Here is a 26,774-nt window from a genome sequence, read left to right on the forward strand (position 1 = left end):
CTGAAACAGGGAAACGTGAAGCGTGGCTCTGACCACACCACAGGGAACAACATCCGCAGTTAGCCAGGCTAACCGCTTCCCCCGCTTCCAGTCTTTATGCTAAGCTAAGTTAGCCCGCTGCTAGCCTTAGCTACACATTTAGCATCCGAACATCCGATTAGTCGAGCTAACAAACTAATGGCAAGTAAATAAACAAGTGTATGTCAAACTTTCCCTTTCATTTCAAGAAACTTGGCAGCATTAAGCTCAATATTCAATATTGTACATTGTTTTTATTATTATTTTATTATTTCATTTTACAAGGGATCAATTACATTTCAGAATCATTAGTCCCTGCATCATGAAAGCAGTTACTGTATTACATATTTTACAATGTTTTACCAAAAGAGGTGTATTTTTGTGAAACTCACGAAGTATAAAGTGCGGCAGTGATGAGACAAATCAAAGTTCAGAAGGATTAGAGTGCAAGAATGTCAACACCGACTTCATTTCATCTCTTGCTGATTAACACTAAGGAAGAGCCGTGAGTCTCGGTCCTCAGACTAGTGCAGCAGAGGGAAGCAAGACAAAAGGGACAACACGGTATCTGCTCTAAATAAAGACTTTAAAGACCATGTAATCAAGAGTTGTATCCTTAAAAAAAAGGCAGCTTCAGCAACATCAGTGATTGTCACATAAATAAAACTAAAAACATGTTTTATGGTGCCAATGCATCTGCATCGGTATGTTGATTTGGCCAGGGTGTTTCTTAGTGAACAAAATATGCAAAAACTAAATTAAACATGACAAAAAGAAATATGGCAATAGTTAATTCCCTTTTTTAAACATTTTTTGATTGATTATCCGTGTAAGTTAATCATTGTGGATTTATATAATTAAGACAGTTATTTGTCAGGTCTCCCACAAAAACAAAAGTGAAAAGTCTGATTTAAAATTAGCAACACTCTGGGAAATTATTTCCAAAACAGGAGACACAAGATGAGACATAAAACTAGACTAATTAATTTCAACTTTATAAATAACATGATCTATAAGTGGGTCCCTTTCTGTATCCAACCGAGAACTTTTACTTTCTTGTGAATTTCTCAACATCTTTTTAAATGCCCTAAAACACCTCAACTTTTGTTTGATATTAATTTCCATCAGGATTACACCAACAAGTTATTTCAAGGTTTAAACGTACCGTACTAAGGACAACTAATTGCATTTACGTCTAAATTCACATTGAGGACACATAAATACAAATTAAAAAAAACACACAGGTCCTCCAGTCAGTCAGATATTTTCCCTTTTGGCTGAAAAGGGAAATTAATCTTAGACACATACTAGATGAGTTTGTATTGTGTCAGAACACAGTTGTTGTAACTCCGGTCCAAAATATTACCCAGAATGGAAATAAAGCACGGTGGTGATTTGTCAGTTTTAAGGAAGGGAAGGCTGCACGAACATTATGAGTAACTAATCGTCAGGGTTTCTAGATGTTTCCACTGAAATAGAAACAGTGTTTCTCCCATTGAAAGCTTCTCATCTGCGTCACCTCTGGCCATGCAAAGTATCAACGATACATTACAACACCTAAAAGCTACGTCACAGGTTCACAGGTTCTGGTTCACCTGTGCATAACTGCAGCAAGATGAGAATTTAAATACTTTGAAAAATGTCCTTCTAACATTTTAGAGAACTTTGAATCTTAGACACCAACATCCTTTTGAACCCCTGGGGCCCATATCAGCGTGCTGTATTTCAATTATTATAATAATCTGCAGCTGCAGACCACAAAACATGTAACACGCTCAACAGCTGCTCTCCCGTTACACACAATGTGCAGTCATACGTTTCATAAAGTGGACCAATGCTCCGCCTCCCCACACGTTTCTAGAACCTTGTAACATTAGAAACCCTGGATCCTCTTATTTGGGGCTCATTTGTTTTCAAGTGCTGTTCGTGCAATCCCTTGTTATGCCTTTACCTGGCATTGGGTCGGCCCTGGCGCTGCTGGGACGACTTGCTGTGGTGTTCAGACAGCCACTGGCCACAGATGTTTTGCATCACGGAGTCCTGCGCTCCCTCGGCAGCCCGGAGGACTTCCTGTACCAACGGGCCCGCTCGGCTCGGCTCCAGCTTCACCGCCAGCAGGTACGCCGGTCTCAGTTTACTGCACAGCAGGTAGGCTTTGATCTGCAGACATTGATTATTTAATTTTTAATACAAGTATCTAAACAACAATGAACACTGATTTCAGGAGTGAAGAGAATCTTTTTGTTGTTGGTTTGACCTTCTCGGACAAGTCATTCTAGTGCAGGGGCACTAATACGATTATGCAAAATAAGGAGGAAAGAGTTCAGGATGACTTTCACAACCAGAATATCAAAGTGACCCGAGAACGAGGTCCTTGTCACTTCGATATCCATTTAAAAAAATTATAATTATAGGGTCAAGCAGAGCATAATAACATGTTATACACCTACTTTGCTCTCTGTGCTCTTGGTCTCCAGAATGAGACTTTCCAGCTCCTTGGCCTAAATCAGACAAAAGACAGCAAAAAGTCTTCATGCCTGCAAGCGCTTAGCGCTCGGGAAATAAACACACAGAGCAGACATCATGGAGCCACGTCACGGTCACGATTAGTTATCTAAGGACACTCAGAGTCTCTTCCATGTCTGTACTCACATCAGCTGGTCCCTTATCTGCAATGGAAACACAGCTGAGGATGAGGGCGTCGCAGTCGTTCTTGGTGGCGGTGCCCGATTCACCGACACATTTGAGCAGCTGCCTTACGGCTCCGTACTGCCTCTGGCGGACGAGCCTTTGGCCGGCCCGCACGTAGACCGCCTGGGCCTCCAGCTGGAAGTCCTGAGGCAGGAGGAGAGCGAGAAAGAGAGGATGAACACTTTCAAACAACTGTTAAACAGAAAACCACTTCCCAGGTAACGATTTTGATGTGTCTTTTGTTTCTTTTTGGAGTTAAACAGTTCATGAAAGCGGACTCGTAATGTTCTAAACCAAGATTACAAAAGAAAATATCAATTTAATCTGCCATCACTGACGGGGAAAGGGTTAAGTTAGCCAAACGTTCTGAATGATTTTAGTGTAAAGGACATATTGGGACAATGTCAGCAGAGGTATGCTTTGTTATGTTTTAAATGAGCAAATACGCGGTAGAGATCACACACACACACACACACACACACACACACACACAACATACCTGTATGACTCGATATGCAATGCCAAAACCTTCTTCTATGTTTTTTCCTCCAAGCATCACCTTAAATGACACAAATTAAAGACATATTACCGATTTTTAGGATACATGCTTGACAGGATGTTCCTATATCTATAATATACATGAAACACAGAAAACAGTCAGGCCTTTAATGGTTAACATTATATACACATGTGTTCTTAAACATATTCAAACACGTTTAGGTTTTTATAACCCATTCCAGTAAAAAAAAAATATCTCACTTTAAGGCCTCAAAATAGATACAACTGAGGTGTATAATACATTACTTTTAATAATTCAAAGCGCACTCAAAGACTTGGATTAAATATCATCCAAAACTGGGAGTTAATAACCTTTAAACAAATATTTAATAGTGCCTTGAAATATACGTTTTTACTTTTCACATAACTCCCAGATCTCTGATCCAGGGATGTGATGCATGAATAATGTCAGCAGTAAGGTAGCGTGCCATTTTAACAAACTTAAGCTTTCTGAAGTGGATTATAGATTTTAAAGTTAAGTTCTGGGATAAACACAACTGGAACCTCACCTTGCAGGCAACCTCAACTTTCATGGGGCTTCCTCCAAACAGTGTAGGCGGTGAGGTGGATCCAGGGGACTCGGGGGAAGGCGCGCTGGTCTTTGGCGCCTTCGAGGAGGCCGCGCTCTCACAGCGTTGGAGGAAACGGGTCACCTCCAGCTGAAGCTCAATTGTGTTCATATGCCTAACAAAATAAGGCAAGAGGTCCATATCAAAAAGAAAAGTCTATTTGACAGGTAGCAAAACATATGTGAATCTAACGTTGTAGTAATAATAATAATAATACGATAAAATCGAATATAGAATAAAAACTCTAAATTGAAATATAGATATATTAAATAACCTGGACACGTCACTGGACGACATCATCTTCCTGAATGAGTTGACCTGAGATCTTTTCCTCCCGGCTCCCCGACCTTGTTGCTCCTGCAGGTATGTCCTCAGGTGCTCTTTGGCTCTGACCAACCAGCGCTGTACAAAGGTCAAGTTTAAGGTCAAGATACATTTTCTCATATGGGCAGGGAATATTTTATTTTTTAAGTTTTGCAAACGGCATATATACCTGCTGTTCTCCCAGTTTCAGGTACGAACTGGCTCCATGAGTGAAGAATCGGATACAGGTCATGGCCGCCCGCACCTGATCCTGTCAACATTTTACATATGACAACAAGTATTATTTAATTATCTGGCAAAAATATATAACACCACCACAACATCATCATTCTCCGATGTGAAATTATACATTTAAAACAAACGTAAAATACGTTAGGGAATTCTTTGGGCATTTTTGCCGTTATTAAGATTGAAATATTATATAATATTACATTTTTTTGTCAGTTGGCGCTAAGGCACAGAGCATGGACCTTTGATTTCTGTCAAGCCAGGAAAATTAACAAACTCATGAGATTTTTTAAAAAAGCATTAAAGAGTCTAACTAACCATCATGAACTGCTGGAGCTGGTAGAGAGTGTTGTAGTATCCCCGCCGCTGCAGGAACTGGCAGGAGGCGATGAGGTAGCGGCTGCATGTGTCCAGGCCAGGGTCAAGTTTTTCCAGTATGCCCTGCAGCATGCCCAGACGGCCCCGCTCCAGACAGGGCTGCAACACACCCTCTAGGAAAACCTCGTCTGGGCACTCCTGAGCCACGAGAAAGCCGAAAAACATGCGTCAAACATATGCAAAATGTTCTCCTCCTCCTCCTCAGAAGAAGACACATTCATACGGTTTCAAATCCATATATTATTTTTATTTATCTCAAGTACCATCAAATGCAACATGGTTTTCTGTCGTTGACCTCTCAAATGCATTTTTCAGTGTCCCTGTGAACCCAGACAGTCAATTTTGGTTTGTTTTTAATTTCAACAGTAGACCAGATACATTTACTTGCCTATGTCAGGGCTACTACTACTACTAGGGCAGTTAGAGGCAGCTTGCAATATGTTGATGATCTTTTGGTTGCCTCCCCCCACACAGGAACAGTGGGGAGGCAGACAGAGTGTACCGATTGAAACACCTTGCTGCTGAAGGACATGAAGCAAGCCTCCCCTAAGTACAGTGTGTACAGCAAAAATGTACTTTTTTTGGACATCATATCTTTGCTCATATCTTTGGTTATGCACATGTAACCTTACTTGTGTCTCATGCAGTGGCGCTTATTCTTCTTGAACAGGAAACGTCACACTCATCAGCCGCAAGATGACTCCGTTATCACACACATCACAAATGTAACTACTACATCTTATCCTCCAGGACCCGAGGGATGGCATAACTGTTTCGCAGAACTCCAAGTTATGTGCACTCCTCGCCTGAACCTCTCTGAAAACCTCTTTGTCTAACGCTGATCTCATGCTCCATGTTATCTCATGCTCTATGTTGCCTCACATGACCCATCCACAGGAACTAATCGTGTTGGTCTTGCTGTTGTTTCAAACCGTGCCGCCCTCGGGTGTCTGGTTCCCTCCATCACCATTTCTCTGCACTGGCAGCCAAAATGGTCGCTCTAACAGAAGCATGATGTCTCAAATCCGCCGTTATGCCTCTGCTCCCCAAGCATCTCTTTTGTCACTATGCTAAGTTGTCGCACGGTAAAGATCATGCGACAAAGGGGTAAGTATGGTTCGGCCTATGCACAAAAACACGATCAAGCCTGCATCGCTCCCATTTTGTTAACCAGGCTATCCAAGAGTTGAGCACGTACTTCGGTATAGACCCGCTCTACAACGCCCATGGCAGCCATTCTGACATGTTCCATACCTTAAGGGCAAGAAGTATATATCAGTATGTCTTGGGACCACGCTGATCTAGCAGCACTTTTGTCTGTCACTGTCAAAGGCAGGATGTTCCAATACAGCCCCATCCTTGTTCACGACCTATATAACTCCTTGTGACTTCTTCTCTTTAATGTTCACTTCTACAGACTCCTTGTGACTCTGTATAACTGTGCCTCTTCTTGCAGGAATACATTATTTAAAAAGATACGATCTGTTTCACGATATTGGTCATTTCATCTTAAAAAGACTCGGGTATGGTAAATAACAAAAAGAGGATTAAGATTTCCTGGGACTATGTATTTATCTGTCAAGTCGATTCAATTAAATTAAAACACATTTATTTAAAACCTCAAAAATATGTTTGGATGTTGTTAACAACAACTACGCCTCACCTTGTTGAGCAGGTATGTCAGAGCCTCCGGGACGCAGTCATGACGCATGTAGAAGTTGATTAGCGCCATGTGAGTGCCGTATGTGTTCAGGTAGTAGAGACACTCCTGGTGGAGGTTGCTTCTCTGCGTCTGACCCTCTGGTCGTTCCACAGGACCGGCTTCGCACAGGGCGTCCTCCAGCTCCCGCAGCGACGCCAAGATGTCCTCACCAAGAGGCTGACGCAGACACACAAACAACACATTCTAGTTTAATAAGATATAAGATGCAGCTTATTGTAGCGGTGGATGTTGATTACACAGGTGTTACTCTCTCACTTTCTAGCCTCTTTCCAGAACTCTCTCGTCTTTGCACTCAGTTTGACTCCAGAGTTTGTGCCAAATACATGCACGTTGGGAAATGTCTTAACTCGTTTACAGAGTAGCACTAGTGCATGATGCAGCGCAGCACATACCAATGTGGTATAATCGAGGGCTCTAATAGGAGCTGCAGGCAGCAGAGATAAAGACAGAGAGCGCCACCATGTTCCTACCGTGGCCAGACCGGGTTGCACAGTATTCTCCAGGTGATGGACAACCTCCTGCAGCAGTAAGGGACCCTGGTTGAGCTGGTTGCGATCCACTGGAGCCTTCAGGAAGCGGGCAAACTTCTCCCTCGCTCCTGAAAGGTTACCTGCCTTGAGAGATGCCATCCCCCAGGCCTGCCACACGCCACCAGGGTCCAGGCCACTCTTAGTAGACACCTGGCAATAAAGCCAAACAACCAGTCTCAATAAGAACAGCCGCACGGGTTAATTGTCTGAGAGTCTAAATTTATCTTATTTGAATCATTAATCTGGTTGGGATGGTTAATGGTTGGTTAATAAGCTGCCTGACTACCTGAATGTTAAAGGTTACAGAGTTTATCTGCACCGTGATGATCTGACTGCTGTTTTGCCACCATGAAAAAAATAAATAAATGATGGTGCAAAAACTGATTTATGGATCCATACGCATTTACACACATTCCTACAGCTGTGTTTCATGATGACACTTCTGATGAACTCCTTATCTCAAATATTGCTCTTTGAATAGCCTTGAGGTGACAATGCTCTACTTGTTAATTAAATTAGATGTTTATTACTGAAGTTTACAAAACAAAAGAACAACGGGGTTATACAAATTGAAAGTAGCAAAACAAAAATCTTACAACAGGCCAAATTATGAAACAGAGCCCTGGAGAGAGTTGGGTGTAGTATAACTGAAGCGTGACAATAACTTTGAATTTTAAAATGTTTTTAAAATGAACCACCAATTGCCTCACCTCCACCGCTAACTGGTAGTGCTCTGCCTCCAACAGCTGGTTACGGAGACGTGTGACAGCAGAAGTCTCCAGGATGTCATCCAGAGAAGGGATATACATGTAATTGGCCGTCACGAGAATTTTTAGCACGTCTACTTTGCTGATGTAACTGTGGAAACAGAGAATAAAATAAAAGAGGAAGCAAAACTGTGATAAAAAAATTAAAAAAAAGATTGTGTGTAAGACGGATGAGAGGAAGCTGCTGCAGTGTTTGAGATCACTCTGCATTAGTGACACGTAGGATAATGCAATCAGTATCATTAAGTTTAGATCTGTTGGAAGTCATTTCAACATAATCCTTGTGGTTGACTTTGACTACGTGTCCGTGTGAAAAGGACTTCCTCGTAGTGATGAACCCGTAGAAAATTCAGCTCTACTGAGCTTTATAAGCCTCCTTCTGCTCATTGATTTGCTTTTACAGCCACAGGTTTCTTAAGTTGACCATCGAGAAGCCAAAGTGTCAGAGAGATTAAAGATTCATATCCGTCGAGGGGGCCAAAAATGTATATGTGATGGTAATGCTGCTCTGCGTCTGCTGGATAAAAAATAACAGCTTTGTCAATCTCTAAACTCATCGGCTATCGGTCTGACGACAAATAAGCTTCTGGGTTCAAGGGGCTACATCTCTGGTGTTGGGAGTCAAGGGTTATTTTGTGATTATTTAATGTCTAATCTTCGTATTTTATTATTCTACCTACCTGCCATCGGAAAATAGAAATTAGCTGAGACCCAGTACATTACATCTCTCCTTGTTTTACACAAGGTGTGTTGTCCCTGTTCAAATGAAATGTGCGTTGGGTTTTCTGGAAAAGGGCATGAAGGTTAATGCAGATTTAAAACCTGTTCGCACAGGTTTTTTCAATGATGTTACCTATGAATGTTTGGGTACTGTATGTACAGAGTGCACATGATTGACAGCCAACTATATTAGTTCAGGGTTTGGTCGTATCACGCAATTCCTAGAATAGCTGGAGGCAATTCCAACACAAGAGTAGAGTCAATGAAAACATTTGTTTTGGAGTGACAACACATACATATGTGCTCAACTCCCAGGCTTTGAAACCTCACCCTTCTACCACTGCCAGAGATAGCAAGGCACTCCTATACATCATAAGTGAAGCTGTCTCACGCTCACTTTCACACAATATAACTGATGGCAAAGTGTGCTTAACAACAGGTCACATCTTACCTGTCACATAAGGCGAGATCCTGGCTGCGGCCAACCTTTACAAACATCATCTTAGCGCTGAAGAGCAGCTGCTGCATGATGTCGGTGAGGAGGCAGGCGTCCACCTCTGGATTAGTCAGCTTACAAGACAGAGATCGGCAGTGGCTGATGAGCTGATGACCACATGCCGTCTGGTCATTGTGCAGAGACAAGATCGCCACGCAGAGGTACGCACTGGGAGCCTTGGAGTTTTAGGAAAAGACAATTAGTCTTAGTGGGTTCATTCTACTATAAGACAACGGAAAATATCAGTGTAGGGGTCTGTCAACTGTGTAGAAAGTGAGAAATAAACTGAACTTGTTTTACTGCACTCATAAATTCTACGTAAAATATTACATAATGTTAAGTAGAGTAGCATTCAAGGGATATATAATTGTTACAATGTTTGGTGCACTTAATGCAAGCCGCCTGCAATGAGTTGAAAATGACCGACCTGCTCATAGTAGAACTCGCTCTGCAGCAGCTGGTTCTCTGCAGGGTTTGTGCTGAGTTTGATCTGTCGTTGGACCACTTCAGGCAGATGCAGCATCCCATCGAGAGCTTCCTCTGTGACGACGGGGCTTCCAGCCACTGCACAAAGGCAGAAGAGCAGAGAGAGAGAGCGACTGGGTGAAAGCTCAACGGAGAACGACTGCATTTTGGATACATTTCAAGTGGCAGGTGGGCTTCTTCTTTTTTTCTTGCCACACTTTATTCTCAATCTGATACAAGAAAGAGTAAAAAGTTCACATGCAATTTCCGATTTTATTTAATTTACCTTCAGCAGGTTCCAGCTCATCGTCAGAACTGAACGCAGGAGAAAAAAGAAAGAACACTTTAAAAAAAAAATGTTTATATAAATATACATGCTTTCTTGCAGGATTTCCCCAATATTATCTTATTATTTTTTAGGTCAGACACTTGAAACCAAACTGAATAGTTTCCAATATAGATGGATTTGTTCTCGATAATGTAGAGCTTTACAAGTTGTAAAATAAACCTTCACATTTTAATATTTGTTCTTCATATTGCTTAGAGATTCTTACTCTGGGTGAAAGTGGGCGTAACAATGGTCACAGACTCTGACGTCTTCGTCTTCTGGGCAGCCCTCCACAGACATCTTGTGTTCTGAACACGAGTGACAAACCAGTCGGCCACATCTCCGACAGTGATGCCGTCTGTTGAACTGAAAAAGCAAGAGACAGAAGTGAGGTCATTTCAATGTGAGGGAAGGTCTCGGATTTTCTTTAGTGGGAAATTTGCTTGGGACTTTGAAATATATTTTACACGGATTTCTGTTTGATTCACGACAACATCAGTGCGTCACCCACTCACCATGGTGAACCTCTCACGCCGGCAGACCATGCATACGTCCTGCTTGGTGTCAGGGACCCAGTCCTTGCGGGCCGGGGTTTGCTCGGGAGGCTGGAACTTGGCAGACGAGGGCCGCTTTCTCCCTGCGGAGCTTCGATCGTTCTCCCTGTCCGTGCTGTTTGAGGAGCAGGTGTGTGTTGGGGTGCTGCCTGCCATTCAACACAAGAAAGGAATTAGTTAGAAAATGACAATTTTCAAACCAATTAGTCATTATGTCTAGTTTAACACAAAATACACATAAGAAATGGCATAAAAAAATAACTAGATTTGCATTTCTTAAAATATTTATGTTTCACGTGGAAAGAACATATCATCTCTAATCTTGGAGGAGGAGGGGGGGAAGGGGGGGGGGGGGATTCTCTGAGGCGGATCAATATGTGTATCATGTTATTACAGTTGAACAAAAGCAAATGTCTCACCTGCAGAGGTTGCTGGAGATTCGATGCGACTGAACGACAGGGAGCAGCTGTCTTGAGCGGGACATTGCATCAGAGCATCCTGGAGGCTGATTACAGAGTCTGAAAAACAAGCAGTCAAATATGTTGGCACATGTTGCTGCGGTAACTGGCTGTGCTAAAACATGAACATGAAAATGTCACAACAACAACTCAGCAAAAGCACATTTTGCCCATAACATTTGGTACCAAAATGGCACCCGAGGGCAACCAAGGCCTCATCAGTGTGTGTTCAATTGTATGCGTTTGTCTCAGTTATATGTATGTTACACACATGACTGCTTGTGTCGGCGACTGTCACCATACAACGCTCGCTCAGCACTCACCAGATCGGGACCTCTCTCTCGGGGCGCAGGGGAAGTCGAGGGCCTTGCAGGCATAGTTTGCCAGAAGCTTATCGATGTCCTCGCCACCGAAGCCGGCCTCCTGACCAACCAGGAGGCTGCGCAGGGTTCTCACCGCCACGTCTGCCCAGTCCACCTTCAGGTTCATCAACAGCTGCTCGAGCATCAGCAGGGGCTCCGACAGCAGGGGGAAATACTCCTGCCTGGCCGCTGGGGGCAGAGTCAGCAACACCTGGAGGATAAAACACATCCGCTGATGTTAAAACAACACAGCTGTTGGCAAACAGTCTCATATCATAAGACCATTGAACCAATAAAAGTAATCACATCAACAAACAGAGAAGCCAATACAATCTTTAAATCTTTGTGTGTAGTGAAAATATGTCACATGATAGTCTTAAAATCAATTCTGAATCTTACTGGAAGCCAGTGCCGATAAGACTGAAGGCAACATGGTCTCTACGTTTCGTTCCAGTAAAACTTCAAGCTGGAGACGTGAGATTGATATTAAACTGAGGCAGGAATAGAGAGAGTCTCAGTTGTCTCAACGAGATGAAATAAAAGCATGATTTTGATCTGAGATAAAAAGGCAGCTCTTGCTCTAAATCATTTGTGAGCATTCGATCTTCCAAGATATTGTGGAGGATCTGTTATTTATTTGCCTCGTATTGACGCGCCGCCTTTATGCATTCTCATTGCAAGGCTGAACCAGGGAAGAGCTCTAGATTTAGACCTCGTATTTTTGAGAATGGCAGTACTTGATCCCATTGCCTAACAGGATGGGTGAGAAAGAGCTCATCAGTGTCACTTTGGGACACCGAGACAGATATATCACTGTGAGTTGCCAAGAAAACAACAAAAGAAAGCCTCAACTAATTTAATTTGGCAGCATTCCTTCTATGGCTTTGCGGTAGAAGGAATTCGCGGAGTAACAAATATAATTGCCGTGTGATCAGACACACGGGCATATCAGTTGTCTCAAGATTGTTTACGGTTAAGCCAACTGAGAAAACGAGATGAGAAGAGTATGACTGAATAAAGTTAAAAGACTCATTAAGCTGCATACATAATAATACAAAACAAATTCAAAAGAAAACATAAAATGTCCACAGAATTAAATTACAAATAATTATTAATTGCTTATGGATAATTATTTATGAACTATGATCCATGTAAAGTCTACCAGCTGTTAGACATTAAGTCTTGTTTACATTAATGATACAGCACATCGCTGCTGCAGACCTCACCACTAAATACTATAACAAATGTCATTGGCGCCCCGTTGACGAACCTTAGAGCCCAGGTGGAGGGCGTGGATGTGACGTCGACGTGCTGGAGACACCTGCCTCTGGAAATGCAGAGTGAGATAATCGGCCAGGAAGTGACAGGCAGCCAATCCGGGGCGGCGGTCCAGAGCGCGCTCACAAACGTCTAGGCCGACCACAAAGTCTGAGAGGTCCTCCAGTAACTAAAGAACATAATTAAGATACGAAGCACATTAACAAAAAGAGAGAGAAACTGTCAGAGCAGAAACTAAATATGTTCCTGAAGCTCAAAGGCCTCACAAAACACTTTCTTTCTACACACAGGAGTACAAATCAATGAGAGTATATTGGAAGTATATTGCCTGAAGTCAGGATTAAATGAGTGATGCCTAACAAATGTACCAATGTTATTTTAAAGCCTAAAATGGATTTCAGTCTAAAGTTAACGAGACGTTCAGTGGACTTGACCTGGAAAGCCTCATCTGTCTGTCCCCTTTCCAGCAGATGAAGCAATTGCTCAGTCTGTAGCTGCAGCCTCAGCTGCTCGGATACGGGATAGAGTTCAACCCACTGTGCACAAAGAGCAAACTCCTGTAAAAAGAAGGACAAAAAAACGTTTATATTATATGTATTAACAAATATGTGTTTTAGAGCTTATGGCGTTAAGTTATTGTTTCCAGAAGCAATGAGCGACTAAATAAACTGCTGCAGGTGTGTTGTACTTACTTTTGCCTCCACCATCATGGACAACATGGACTCAGAGTTGTTCTTAGACTCGGTCCTTAGCTCCTGCCAAGTAGCCCAAGGAAAAGGAGGCTGTAAATTCAGCATCTGCGACGAGAGGGGAATAAAACAATTGATGGTTCGCAATGTGAAGTCAAAATATGTCACATGGCGGTCTATTCATGACATGCAAAGAAATGTGTAGTGAATGACACACTTGGATTAAAAAGGTCACCCAGGTCCAAAACAAGAACTAATGTCAGCCAAAAGTAAGCCTGATGACAAGGTATACGGTGTAATAGGTGTATATTATATATATTATATATCAACAATTACTCTCCTTTCTGTTGTTTTGACAGCTTACACATTTATCGACCTGGTTTGAATGCCTGCATGCCCACTTTGCGCCATCGATTTCTCTGCAGATTAAAAACAAGTCGCTTTGTCTCAGTTGAGCGCTGTAAATTACCCGGTGATAGATGTCTAGTTCTTTCTTCTTGAGCTCCAAGTCTGTCCTCAGCGAGGCGTCTGTGTTCAGGTCATTGAGGCAGAACTCGAGCAGCTCCAGGCAGGCGGACAGAGGCCAGCGCTCCAGAGCCTGGAGGGCAACGCGCGCTCGAAGGTTAGCATCCTGAACGCGGAACAGCTGACCGATACCTTCATCTCCATCTGAACAGTTGAACAACAGATAAACAAACAAACATTTTAGTTACGTTTATTACAACAGGTGAGTCAACGGCTGCAGTCAACACATGTTGTTTTATTGAATACACAAAATTGGAAGAAAGCTTCTGAACTGATTAGTGATAACGTAAAAGACAAGGAGAAAAGGATACATCTGCTCAAAACATTCACAGATATAGGCATGTGTAAAGCATGTGGAACACAGGAAAGGGCTCGGACTGTTTCAAGCATGCTGAAGCTTTCTCACTTTCCTGCTTTCATTGCCTCCCCATTGCAATAATTTATTGCAATGGGGAGGCCGTCTCCTTGGCCGTTGTCCGTGTTTGTTACAGACAACAAAAAAACTAGTATTTATTAGGTTGAAGCTCATGTTAAAAAGCACATCAAGTGTCAAAGCATTTGATAAATTCAAAATGCTGCTAAAATGCGGTTAAAATCCATAATTTCTAATAATTTCTCACCTTCTAAGGCGGCACAGGCTAGTAGGCGGTCTCTTAGCGCCCCCTCCTGACTGCTGCCTTGCCCGTACAGCTCCAACAGACTGAGGGCTCGGCTGAGGTCTCTGGAGGTCAGCGCCTTCTGGAAGGCCTCAGCAGCCACGGCCTGGGTGACTTCATCTTGAGGCCCAGACAGCAGGAGACTGACGACGGGTTTCCCACAAACAACCGCGCCTAGTCCGGCAGAACCCTGCTCGCCCTCACTTAACAGGGCGCCCAGCAACGGCTCAGCCATGGTGTGAAGGTAGGCCCGGAGAATAGGGAACTCCTTCAGGAGGTTATCTGCTTCACGAGAAATCTGCTCTCCATCTAGGCAAACCTCTTTACGGCTGCTGCGGAAATAGCCGGACCATCCGGAGGATTGTGTCCGGGCAATTTCTCCTTTGCAGGCACTCAGACATGCAAGTGTGGCCAGTAAAGGGGAGCGAGACTTGAGGAAAGACAGGGCTGATGGTGTGAGGAGGAATGAGCTTGAGGAAGAGGGGGAGGAGGAGGAGGATGAATGAGATGGTGGCGAGGTGGAGAGGTTGGTGGCTGTATTGGAGTTGTCCTCCCCAGAGTCCTCAGACTCTGAGCTCGGCTCGGACTGAGGCTCTGTGATTCCCAGAGTTGACACGTGCTCCTGAGCATGCTGCTGGAGCAGGACGGACAAACTGGCCACACCGAACACTCCGTCATCTTTCTTGGCCTGATTGGAGTCGCCGTCATCAGCTGGACAGGAGATCCACACAGGCAGAGTCTCACAGCATCGCTGGACAATCACCTGCTGGACGCTCAGTCGAAGGCCGTCCTGCTGCAGCAAGGACAGCACCCTGGGGATCCAACAGGACATGAAATAGTTAACTAAAATGTTGTAGACTGGCCAAGTTAGATGATTCCTGTTATTGCCAACTAGCACAGGTGTGATGTGACAAATCAATCGGCATGTCTGATTAGCCTGTAGAAAAGAAAGTGTTACAAAATCTATTGATTTGGAGATCAGTTTCATTCATGTAAGCTATAACTGCACCGTGTATGACCATTTCTACAGTGCAGCAGCTGTGAGGCTCACATCTTAGCTGCAGGTAAACATGTGCAACAAGGTGAGGAAGAACACAAGCATGCAAACTGCAGGCAACTTGACCGTGCGTACCTGTCAGGAGACACCTGTCTGTCAAACAGCAGGTAGGAGAGGAGCTGAAACGGGGCTTGAAGCAACACCAGCAGTGGATTCCCGAGCTTCACTTCGCTGCTCTGATCTAAGAGAACCAGGTGGAACACGAAGAAGAGTCACTGCTGGTAAAGTCAACATTTAGGGTAGAATTGCTGTAGTTTGGTAAAAAAATGAGTGTTGTGGCACTGAGATAGTGAGGTCTGAGCACTATGCACTTAAACTACTGTAACGTTTTAAGAGCTGTTGTTAGGTTGTTTTTGCCAAATTTATAAGGCAGAAGAATCTTAAATACATCCTTCTCTTTTAAGATCAGCATCTTCCCAAAACACATCAACTCCTCAATGACAAAGGACTTTACCTTCTGAACCAAGGCTGCGCACCAACACAGATGCCAGTGTGTTGACATAGTCCAGGAAACTGCGCACGTAATCTGGTCGGGCGAGGTCTCCATCTGGCTCGAAGGGGCAAAGCTGATCCAGAGAGCGAAGTAGCTGCTTCATGCTGGAGCGCACGGGGTGGCCGTCCAGCTCCGACTGCTTCAGACTGGCCTGTTCAACCAACTGTGCCAGCAGAGCACTGCCCAAGCTGCCCTCTGTTCAAACGAGAGGTCAAATCATTCAGACTCGCTCAGAGTGCCAACGTGGTACGGCTCAAATGTTCCACGGGTATTTTGAAGTTATCCATATTGTATCCGACATGTACAGTTCAACATTTGACTACCAAAACAGAGTGACTGGGCCGACCTGTGCCGTCTGTAGTAGCAGTGCTCAGAATGTGCACGGTGGTCTCCAAACGTTGAGCTAGACCGAGCCGAGCAGCGATGGACTCTTCACTCAGGGCTGGGTAGCAACACAGGAGCACTTCCTGGATGCAGCAACCAAACGGGCTGGCGGACACTTGGTCTTCCCCAACAGCTTCTATGAACAAGAGAGGATCAGTAACAAAGAAACTATGCTGTACATTGCCTTCATTCTGCAGGTCATTGTAAAAGTGTCTATTTCCATTGAAAGCAGCTAAATGGCATGTAAATATCCATGTAAATACACATAATAAAAATGTTTGAGTAATTGTATCCACCTGTTTTGACAGAGCTCTTATTCGTGGCAGAATGATTCAGGATCTTGTTGATGTGCTGTAATACCATAGGAAATCCACAGATCCCCTCAGAATGGGGAACCTTAGGGTCAACTCTTACTCCTGGAGAGGCAGACAGGGATTACAATTACTACATGTGCAAAGCTGCTCATAAACACATGACACTGTAGTTGGTCTCGTTTCAGTTTCCGTGTTCAAGTAAAACTGCTCTACAACCTGCGCCATCAATCGTCATAATCGATAACGAATATTCCAAGAAAGACCCTATTACTCTGAGAAACTGTATACCTCGAGCCTCCAGGCTGCTGCCGAGCCTGCGCTCCGCGGTGTCCAGCAGCTGTCGGGACGTCTTCCAGAGCTGACAGTGGCAGCAGGCTAGGTCGAAGGCAGCCATGGCTGCCGGGCTGAGCTCCTCCAGCAGTGTGTAAAGGAGGCCGGAGGGGTCTGAAGTGCAGCGGCTCAGCCAGTAGCCGTCCTCCAGTGAGGGCATCGGGTGAGCAGGGGTGCTGAGGAGACGGTCCGCTATGTCTGAGATGGAGTAGAAAGCCACACCTGCAGGGGGAAAGAAACACATACACAAGTCAGATCCTGAGTTCTTCTGTGCATTATAAATATATAATAAGTGGCAAAAGATTCATTGAAAATGTAAACATGTAAAGCACAAAACAAATATGACTATAAGTCAAACATTGCATTTTATAGGTTTATTTTATAGGTTTATTTTATAGCTTAGTGTTGTATTTTGTTCTTCTGGATAACTAGCTCCATGTATACAAAGATGATATCTCCAGCTAAGAGACTTCCAGTCAGGGAAAAACAACTTCAACATCAACACAAGGAAGAAGAGGCAGAGCTTTGGATACTTTCAAAATCTACCAATGCTGCCGATCCCAGCTTTAAACAGCTCTCACTCTGTGCCACGAGGAGGACGAGGCTATCTTTGAATAGATCTTAAGCAGGTGGGATAAAAGGCATTTTTATGAAAAGATGTCGAACCTGCAGCAGCGGCACTTCCGATGGCCTGCAGGGTGGATAGCCCACTGCTGCCCAGACGACTCCTTCCTGCCACCGACACAGCCGCTGTCCCCAAACCCTCTGAGGAGGACGAGGATGAAGACCTAGACTGGCTCTCTATCTTCTGCTCCACCCGTTCCAGCTCCACCAGCACTTCTTTGTAGCGCTCCATGAACACCAGCTCACCACAACAGGCAGACGCCTCCAGATCAAACACCAGGGACACCTGCAGAGAAGCCACGAAATACACAACGCTAAATAAAGGTTTCCCTAAATCATAGTTAGGTAGTACGCATAAGAGCTGCGGAACGTGTTATTAGTGGTAGTAATATTATATTAGCAGTAGCAACAGTATACGTTGTACTTTGCATATCCAAATGTTGAACTTTGAGCTGCTAAAAAAAACACATAAATTTAGTAAACACGACAACAAGTGCATCACAGACCTGATGAGCCTCCATGAAGTTTCCTCGGTGGATGCAGGACATGAGTAGAGACTCAGGAGGGGACAACATGGCGGGGACCAGCCAGCTGTGTGGACCTCCGCATGGACAAACCTCCAGTTCCACACAACCCGTCCCTCCACCACCATCTGACAAACGACAAATAAAGACTTCAGAAATCGACAGAAATAATAAAAGTCATTTAAGTCATTTAAATTAATCAAAGACTTAAGAAGTAAAAAAACTAATTCACACTTCACAATAAAATTTGAAATGGTGGAAAACAAAACATTTGATTTAATTCAATGCAAGACCAAATCAATCAACCAAAGAAAAGACAGGCTGTTGTTTGTGCGTTACCTGATGCACTCGTGCTGACTTCTCCGTTGTGTTTCTCCACTGAGGTTTGTCTCCTTGGCCTCTTCCTTCTCCTCAGGCTCGAGCTCTCGCTGCCTCCCAGAGAAGTGACGGGAGCGCTGACCGCTGACATCTGGAAAGGACTTTCTGAACCTGCAGGTGAATTTACCGTCAAGATTTAGAGAATTAATGCCACAATTCTATCTGAACTCATCCAGCAGTAAAGCAGAAATAAGAAGGACTACACGCATTAAGATGAGACACCAGTCAAATGTTTGTGAATTTCAGTTGTTGTTGATTTTCCTCTGCTATGTCTTGCGTGCAGAGAGGTAAATAAAATAAAATAAGTAAAAGCTGAAGAAATATCTTGTCCATCTCACCACTTCCACTGCCCTGATTGCTGGTGATGATCTGCAGCCTCCACTGAGCCTCTGCAGTGCGTTTGGACAACCTCTGCAGCCGAGGCCCGAATGTCTCAGCCGTCACCGAGCAGCCGAGGTTCTCCGCCACCCCGGCCTCCCGAAGAAGTGCTCCTCCCGCCTCCTGGTCCCCCTGGTCGAGCACACACATGCCTTCCAACCCTTCTTTCAGCAGCTTCAGGAAGCCCGTCATGGCTGCCACGTCGGACAGAAACCCCCTGCAGCCCTGGATAAAGTGTCCCAGCTCCAGGTGACTACGGTGGGCTTCTGACGGTGAACTCGAACGCCGCTTCTGGTTCTCTTTCTTGCTGTACTCGGTCTCATCCGTCTCCGCTTTGGTTCCCGATTCTACATTTGTGCTTCTTGTATCTGGTAAAAGTTCTGACTGAGTGACATTCCCTGTGTTCTGGTTCCAGCTCGTGTCTTTTTGGATCTGCTGGGAAAAGTCAGTGGTGGACAGGAAGAGAAGGGAGAAGATGTTCTCCAGGAGCTCCAGGCGGAACACGGCAGGAACGGCCTCCAGATAGAGCTGACACTCTGACAGGTAGTGCTGGAACAGCAAGTGGCAACCTGGGAAACACAACAAACAGAACAAGGTCACGGTGTCATTCAGAACTATATCAGAAAAGAAAAGATCCAGAAACAAAGACAACCTTGTCAGCTGTAAACAACAAGATTCTATTTGTAGAATTTAAGCATAGTCAAAAAGTCACATAGGAAAAAGTGGGAAACTAGGGCTCTAACTAAAAATTGTTTTCATTATTGATTAATCTGCCGATTCTTTTTTTAAATATATCGATTAATTGTTTGGGATGAAAATCGTTCATTATAGGTGGAAAAATATATATAAGAGGGAACTGGGGAAGGGGGTAGAATTCCAGAAAAAAAACTGGAATATTCTCTTAGATTAAAGTGGTTAATTTACAAGAAAGAAAAACTCAAATGTACAAGAGTGTTTTTTGTTGTTGTCAAGGAACCACATGGCTTCACTTGTTGAATCAACTTCATTATCCAGTGTGTAATCACGTTGATTGAATTAAATTATACTTTGCAATCGGATTTAGTAATAAAAGGAAATACTTGTGATTTGAGGCCAGAATAACCGTATAATCATCAGTAAGTATAAGTATTAGACGAACAACAAAATAATGATTGTGCATCAACAAGAATATTGCCATGTTTCATAATGGAGCACCTCCACACTAGCGTCTGCATTCCCTGTTTACTGGCATTGTCTGTGGGGTGATGAGGTTAATCCAACATCAAAGTGAAGGAATGTGGTTTGTTGGCAAAGAAAATAAATACTTTTTTTGGCAATTTTCTTACTCTTGCATTTTTTGTCTCAAACTTTAATCTCGGATATTGAGAATTATTTATTTATTTGTAACTTCTTTTACATACAATGGTCCTTATATGCAGTTGTACCAAAGGGATGTCTTTAAATGTGTTGTTTTGTCAGCCCAAAACCCAAAGATATTCAGTTTAATACGATATAAAATGGAGAAAAGCAGGAATATTTGAGAAGCTGATAAAAGAACATTTAAAATACTTATATTTAAACAGGTTATCCACAAAGATATCAATATCTTTTTATTTTGCATATAATAATATAACAATCAGCTAAAAATGATCAGAAAAGGAAACGTTTCTAACCTCCGTCATCAAACTGAAACTTCACCGCAGAAAGGAAAGACAGCTTTCGTACCTTCTGAGGACGTTGGGCTTTTGGTTTGGTCCATTTCTGCTTCAGAGAGCTGCTGCTGCTGCTGCTGCTGCTGCTGCTGCATAGGTTCACACTCAGTGCAATTGGAGTATTTATGTGCATTTACACAAAGAGCATAGATGGCATACTTCATGGCACAGAAGCCCTGGAACAAAACTATGTTCCTCTGCACACTAGAACTGAGATTACTGACGACTTCAGTGTCTTCTGCGGATGAAAAGAAAATGACATTATTCTTTTGGCAATCAACCCCAACACATTCATGCCAGACTTAGAGAGAGGACGAAGAAGATGCTGACCGTTTCCTGTTGCATTTGGCAGTTGCTGCAGCAGATCCAGTATCTTGCGCTCCTCGAACTGAGCCAAAGGAGTCAGAGAATGCAGAATATAGAGGGCGGAGTGATTGTCCAGAGTGTGCAGCTGTGCCAGCAATGCTTCCATAGAAATCCCTCTGCACGGACACAATTAGAAAAGACGTAAAAGTGTTAAAAATAAATAATGATTAAGATGGGCGTTAAATGCCAGTCAAACTTTATACAAAAAACAAACAAACAAATGCTTACGGATTGTTGTTTTTACACCATTCAAGTATATCAAGCTGAGAGGACAGAAGATCAGAAAACTCCTGCAGAACAGAATCATTGGCTGGTGCCTAAAAAGAAAGAGAGTGCATCAGCAAACGACACCTAACGGCTGTGAAATAGCTGTGGAGGTGCAAGCAGATGTCCGACCTGCTCTCGGTGAAGGATGCCGAGCAGCGTCTGAGCCGCGCTCAGACTGCGACACTGAGTCCATCCGAGGAGCAACAGCAGACGGGATAAAGGCTGGAACTCCAACCTCAGTAAGTCTTTCAGCTGAGAAAACTCCTCGTGTTTAATCAGGTCAAGCGCGGTAACCTACAGGAAGGAATCAATCTTATTACATTACTGCATTTATCACATGCGATTGCTAACCAACTTCACTTGACCATCACGATCCAGTACTGATTAAGAAAAATACAGAGTCATGTTGCCACTGAAAGAAGACCGCGTACACTCTGTTACTTCATGGGGGAATTTAAATCCGATTACAAAACTAGTGTTACTATTTTTTTTCCCAGTGGTTTACTTACCAGGACTTGCTCAAGGAAGTGCTTCCCACTACTAAGGCACTCAAAATAAATGGTCTTCCAGATGGATGGACGATCCTTGTGGCAACATAAACTCAGGGCCAACTTCTCTGCTTCGGGAAGGTCCACTGAGAGGGGGGAAATGAGAATAGCGGAAACAAGTTGAGCATTACGATCCACAAACAGGCTATTGTGCAAAGTTACAACAAGAGGTTTTCAATTGGTTATGAAACAGTCTCAATTTAATAATGATGCCTCAGTCAGACCTACATGAGCAAACGAGACCAGCGAAGAGACCAGAAGGCAATTTCTATGTAGTTATTCTTTATTCTCACCGCCGGTCACCAGGTCAGGTTCCCCAAGAAATCAGAAAACACTGTTTGCGGCACACAGACCGGAGGTAGGTATAGCTTTTTCTTGGGATAATTTTATTTTTTACATTATATTTTCTGTTTTGGCTGATAATGAGACAAAGACCAAAAGTAAAAGAATTGACTGTGGAACAAAAACTGGAATTACCGCTCAGCAAATGGAGAGAATTGCGAGATTTGTTTCATAACCGATCCTTAATTATCCATCTTCCTCCTAGACTGGAATGTAATATATCAATAGAAATGTATGTTGGTGGTTAAAACAAAGTTTACTTTCTTTCACCATCGTCATATTACAGGTATTAATATAACATAGCGACTAAGTCATCCATTATCTCATCGCTTTGCATCCTGCAAACAGCTGTTTGAAGCCTCCAAAACGTACAGCGAGCCAGATCAAGATATCATCGACACAAGGAGGTCGTGCTCATGGAAACACTAAAGACTCGGGAGATGGTATATTATGGGAGGCATTTAGGAGTAAACCATTGTTCAACATTGCATGGTGTCTTGTTCTTACGTTTTTCCTTGATATAAGCTTGTTTTGAGTCATTAGTCAAATACGAATCGATAATGAATCAATGTGAACATTATGTACACGCTAAACCATAAACCACCCATCCATCTGCCCAATTGGTTTAATGCCACATTATATAAGATGCAAACAAAACTGCAGACGAGCAAAAAAAAGCCGTGACATGCAAAGTTTTTTGAGACACTAAGTAAAAAATTAGCCACAAAAGCAGAAGTGTGATTAAAAGAGAGGTGATGCACCGAAGTTATGTAATATATTTGTATCCGTATTGGTACGATAAATCAAAGAAAGACGACCCGACTGCTGAAACAGCTCAGAAAAGGAACAATTCATAGGGAGTTGGAATATATACGCCGATTTTACAAAGTTGTCTATTCTTACTTATCAACATGAAAATAACTTAGAGCCACGTCACAGATTCATACTAAAATATGTGTTTTAGTTACATTACATGTCCTTTAGCTGCCACTTTTATCCAAAGTGACTTACAATCATACACCGTAGACACAATTCAGGATTAAGTGTCTTGCTCAAGGACACATCGACTAGGGCTAGCAGAGCCGGGGATCGAACCGCCGATCCTCTGATTGATAGACAGACCTGCTAAAGACTGACCCACAGTGGCCCCACTAGTTAAAGTATAAAGCAAATCCTGATGATCCCAAAAACATGATAACATCAAATAATTGCCAACCTTTATTGACAAATCAATAGTCGAAGGAGAGAGAAGTTTACGTAGCAGCACAACCTTCTTCAGCGGGCTTCTCGTTATCGGAGCTGAACACACTCGGACTACCTTGTGTATCAGGCGCGCTCCTCAGCAGATGATCCCTCTGAAGCCTCAAAGCGGCGGCGCAGTAAACAGAGACGAGGGCATCGCACCGAGGGCGTAGCAGCGAGCTCAGGATCCTCTCCTCTTTCAGGGGCTGGTCTCTGGCGGCCCACAGCGCCTCACACAGCGCCTCCAGCTGCCCGTCGCTTCTGCCCGAGCTCCACGGCATCACAGACAACACGGCGTAGATCTCCTCCACCCACTCCCCCACCTTCTCCAGCCTTCTCTCCGGTTTTCCCAGAACCTTCATCAAGTGTTGGATGAAAGTGTGCTGCAGAGCACGGTCGTCAGCGCACGACTCGTCCTGTTGGAGAAAGTCAAAAGTCAAAGTCAGCTTCGATCATTTTTATGTCATTTCTTCGATGTGCAAACATACAAAGATCTGAAATTGTGTTTCTCCCCTTGTTCAAGAAGGAGAAGAATTAGCAAAAGTTTGATTTTAATTCTACAAACATTCAATGGACACATGTACATTGAAGAGATTTTATTTCTATTTTTACATTTGTGTAATTTATAGAGATCATTTTGCTTTGTAGTTACAATATGTTTGACTCTACCTGTAAGAACTGTGTTAGAGACTGGGCGAGTCTGGGCTTCTTTTTCTCCAATAAAGTCCGCAGGCAAGACTCAACGGCCGCATCTGTGGTCCTTAAACCCTCTGGTGCTTTTTTCTCAGACTGTGTGTCCAAGAAGGCCTGGTGCACCTCCTGCTGAAAGATAATTTATCTCAGTCTATAGTCACAACATGTAAAACAGGACACATCACGTTAGTCTCAGTGCACTTAGTCTGTGTGAACATAAGCTTGTGTCTCAATCTAATTAAAAAAGGTAAACACTTTCCTACCTAGTTTTTACAATTTCATTATCAACAGCAGAGAGTTATAAAATGAGATGAAATTAGATTAACCTTGAGAACGGTGTCTGCTATGCTCTCTGAGCCCAACTCCTCCAGGAGGAGAAGGAACTCCAGCTCTCTTCTGACATCGAGAGGGACCTGAAGTGGACAGTAAACAAGAGTAGAGTTATCTCGTCACATCATTTCATAACACAACTCTGTCTGCTTTGTAAAAGAACACAGTGAAATGTATTATTTTATTTTCTTATTGTCTTTATAGTCTCAACAAAACACTTGACTAAAACCTATTTTGTAAGTTAAGACAAACAGAGATGCTCTCAAATACCAACATAGAGCTGGAGGATGACGTGACTAAACATAAGAGTAAGTCAAATAAGCACAGTAGAGCGAGCTGCAATACTGGATTCTTCATAGCTTTACCTGCTCTTTTGTCCATTTCTCCAAAACCTGAAGCCAAAACCAAGCCAGTTTGTGTGGACTGCCCACAGACTCCCATCTTGAAAATAAACAGTGTGTCATTAAATCTACAGCACAAATAACACGAATATAAGGTTTTGGGACTTTTGCAGACTCATCACAACACTGCCTTACTTTTGATTTATCTAAGAATTAAACTTTGTACACACAAAAGGAACAACATTTTTTTGTATTGTAACCAAGCAGCCGTGTGACTCACTTTAAATTGTAAGGATGGCAGACAATAGCTTTGATTATGCTTCGTAGGTTTTCTGAAAGTCCTCCTGTTGAGTTAACCAGCTGTGGCACACAGGCATTGGCCAACTCCCACTCTCCGTGCTGCAGGCACCTCTTGAAGTACTCAAACAGGTCCCGAAGAGACGTCTCAGCCTCCCGGCCAAAGGGATACATGGCCACTTTCATTGTGACGCTCCTCTGATCAGTTGTCACAATTGGACACGCAACTTTACATCCATACAGCCAAGGAGGACCCTTGAGCTTTCCTCACCTGAACGAGAAAGCAAAAGCCATCCGAGTTATAGTTTGACAAAACAAAGAAATGCATGCATTTATAAAGTCAATATATACACACACACACACAACAGGATAATTGTTTTAACAAAATATTATTAAATAATCATACATTTGTTTGAAACAACGTTTGGGTACATGCAGGTGGTAATGTGTTGTTTACTTTACACATCATTAGTGTTGTATTGTTTTTTTTAGAGCCTTTAATTTATTATTATTTAACAATCAGTTTGTTGATTCTGAATAAGCAACTTTGGGTTTTTTTAAGTGTAAAAATTGGATTTGCATTTATTCATACACACTAAGTCATGTATGGCAGTAAAAAAAGAACACTATGTACAGTATAATGGAGTTTGATTTAATATTCTATAATAGTCTTTTTCTTTGCATTGACACATGCTATATGGTTTCCAGCATCATTTATTTTATGTAATCACTCCCTAAAAGGACATACACTTTTTAATTTAATAATCTATTATTTGTTTGATTTGTACATTTGAACGATTAAAAAAAATAGTGAACTGAACTTGCTTGTTAACGATCTTTAATCTCTGCATGTTTTCTTCAAATGACACCCCACGTCCCTCAGAGGCAACATCTGCATCGTAGATGTGGGATGTTTTACAGATAACGTTACACAACTCATTTCTTTATGAGCAAGTTTAACGTTACCTTTAGTTTTCCTTTCAAACAAACCACAAAAGTTGAGAAAGAAATCAAAACAGATGTGAGAGAGTTGCTCAGTCAGCTCGACTACATGAGCCTTTAAACACGCGTTTAAAATGTAAACATTTCCATCGCCTCTTCTCAGATTTGACAGCTAAGTTACCTTCATGTCTCCAGTTAGCTGGCTTTAGCATCAGCTATACATATTGCTGACTGGCTTTAACGCAAACATTAAGTTAGCTACCTTCCGTAACAGCTGGCAGGCACACACACACATTAATTACAAGTTAACGAGCATTTAACAAAGTTACTTACTCATTTCTTTGTGAAGTTTCCCCCGTAACTGGGCACTATTTACACTCCTAGCTGCTGTTTTCTCTCGACCAGTTATGCTAAGAGGCGAGGAGCGCGTTAACGATGGTCATGTGACAAAAATCAGCTGATTCTCCAACGCTGGTTGGTCAAAGGTTGGCACGAGGTGGGCGTTCCTTTTACGGATGCCTTCAAGTGCTATCGGAAATACCGCGATTCCAACAGTAGTTTACATACAGCCCAACAGAGTATTATTTAACATGATATATAAGTTCACTGTCAATTATTTTGTGATAATTTAATTAATTGTGTTAATGTCAATGTTTGGTAATACGCACAATAAGTAATAAGTAATAACTAAGCCTAATTGCTGGATAATAATAATAATAATAATTAGTATTAGGAGTAGTAGTAGTAGTAGTTGTTGTTGTAAGGTTGTTATCAGTATTATTATTATTATTATTATTATTATTATTATTATTATTATTATAATTAAACATGAATTTAAACGCAGAATTAAGACAAAAGATATTAGACATAGATGTGATTTTGAAGTACCAGTTTAACGAGTAGAACCGTGACCAAT

General features: G+C 42.7%; 1 protein-coding gene across 5 annotated transcripts; it reads right to left on the reverse strand.

The window, feature by feature from the left end:
- Nucleotides 1-266: 266 nt before the first annotated feature.
- On the reverse strand, nucleotides 267-26,297 carry zfyve26 (zinc finger, FYVE domain containing 26). 5 transcript variants are annotated; one of them, XM_034562749.1, is made up of 43 exons: nucleotides 26,192-26,297; nucleotides 24,900-25,187; nucleotides 24,644-24,719; nucleotides 24,275-24,361; nucleotides 23,925-24,074; nucleotides 23,332-23,671; nucleotides 21,633-21,757; nucleotides 21,253-21,417; nucleotides 21,085-21,173; nucleotides 20,821-20,972; nucleotides 20,504-20,725; nucleotides 18,760-19,368; nucleotides 18,383-18,532; nucleotides 18,026-18,171; nucleotides 17,562-17,805; nucleotides 16,854-17,117; nucleotides 16,548-16,667; nucleotides 16,214-16,387; nucleotides 15,829-16,062; nucleotides 15,450-15,555; nucleotides 14,282-15,129; nucleotides 13,606-13,805; nucleotides 13,140-13,244; nucleotides 12,882-13,004; nucleotides 12,440-12,616; nucleotides 11,131-11,380; nucleotides 10,769-10,867; nucleotides 10,311-10,498; nucleotides 10,022-10,161; nucleotides 9,754-9,782; nucleotides 9,430-9,566; nucleotides 8,958-9,178; nucleotides 7,730-7,877; nucleotides 6,960-7,169; nucleotides 6,430-6,645; nucleotides 4,707-4,904; nucleotides 4,330-4,410; nucleotides 4,111-4,238; nucleotides 3,777-3,951; nucleotides 3,209-3,268; nucleotides 2,671-2,853; nucleotides 2,469-2,519; nucleotides 267-2,178 (listed from the first exon to the last, which is right to left on the reverse strand). In XM_034562749.1, exons 2-43 carry the CDS (start codon nucleotides 25,100-25,102, stop codon nucleotides 1,966-1,968), a joined length of 7,836 nt encoding a protein of 2,611 aa, XP_034418640.1. In that variant the 5' UTR covers nucleotides 25,103-25,187; nucleotides 26,192-26,297; the 3' UTR covers nucleotides 267-1,965. The 5 variants fall into 5 exon arrangements, with proteins under 5 accessions (XP_034418640.1, XP_034418637.1, XP_034418638.1 ...); XM_034562746.1 differs by having other exon boundaries at nucleotides 20,504-20,728; XM_034562747.1 differs by having other exon boundaries at nucleotides 23,925-24,077.
- Between the last annotated feature and the right edge of the window lie 477 nt (nucleotides 26,298-26,774).

Source organism: Cyclopterus lumpus, chromosome 22, assembly GCF_009769545.1.
Source record: "Cyclopterus lumpus isolate fCycLum1 chromosome 22, fCycLum1.pri, whole genome shotgun sequence".
Classification (NCBI taxonomy): Eukaryota; Metazoa; Chordata; class Actinopteri; order Perciformes; family Cyclopteridae; genus Cyclopterus; species Cyclopterus lumpus.

Bases quoted from the DNA above. Each gene is read 5' to 3' on its own strand.
- zfyve26 (XM_034562745.1), bottom strand. From the start codon at position 25,102: ATGAAAGTGGCCATGTATCCCTTTGGCCGGGAGGCTGAGACGTCTCTT. The intron at 23,672-23,924 runs GTAGAGTCAAAC...TTTCTCCAACAG, and splicing joins CTCTAACACAGTTCTTACAG to GACGAGTCGTGCGCTGACGA. The intron at 13,245-13,605 runs GTAATTTACAGC...CTCTCGTCGCAG, and splicing joins AACTAGACATCTATCACCGG to ATGCTGAATTTACAGCCTCC.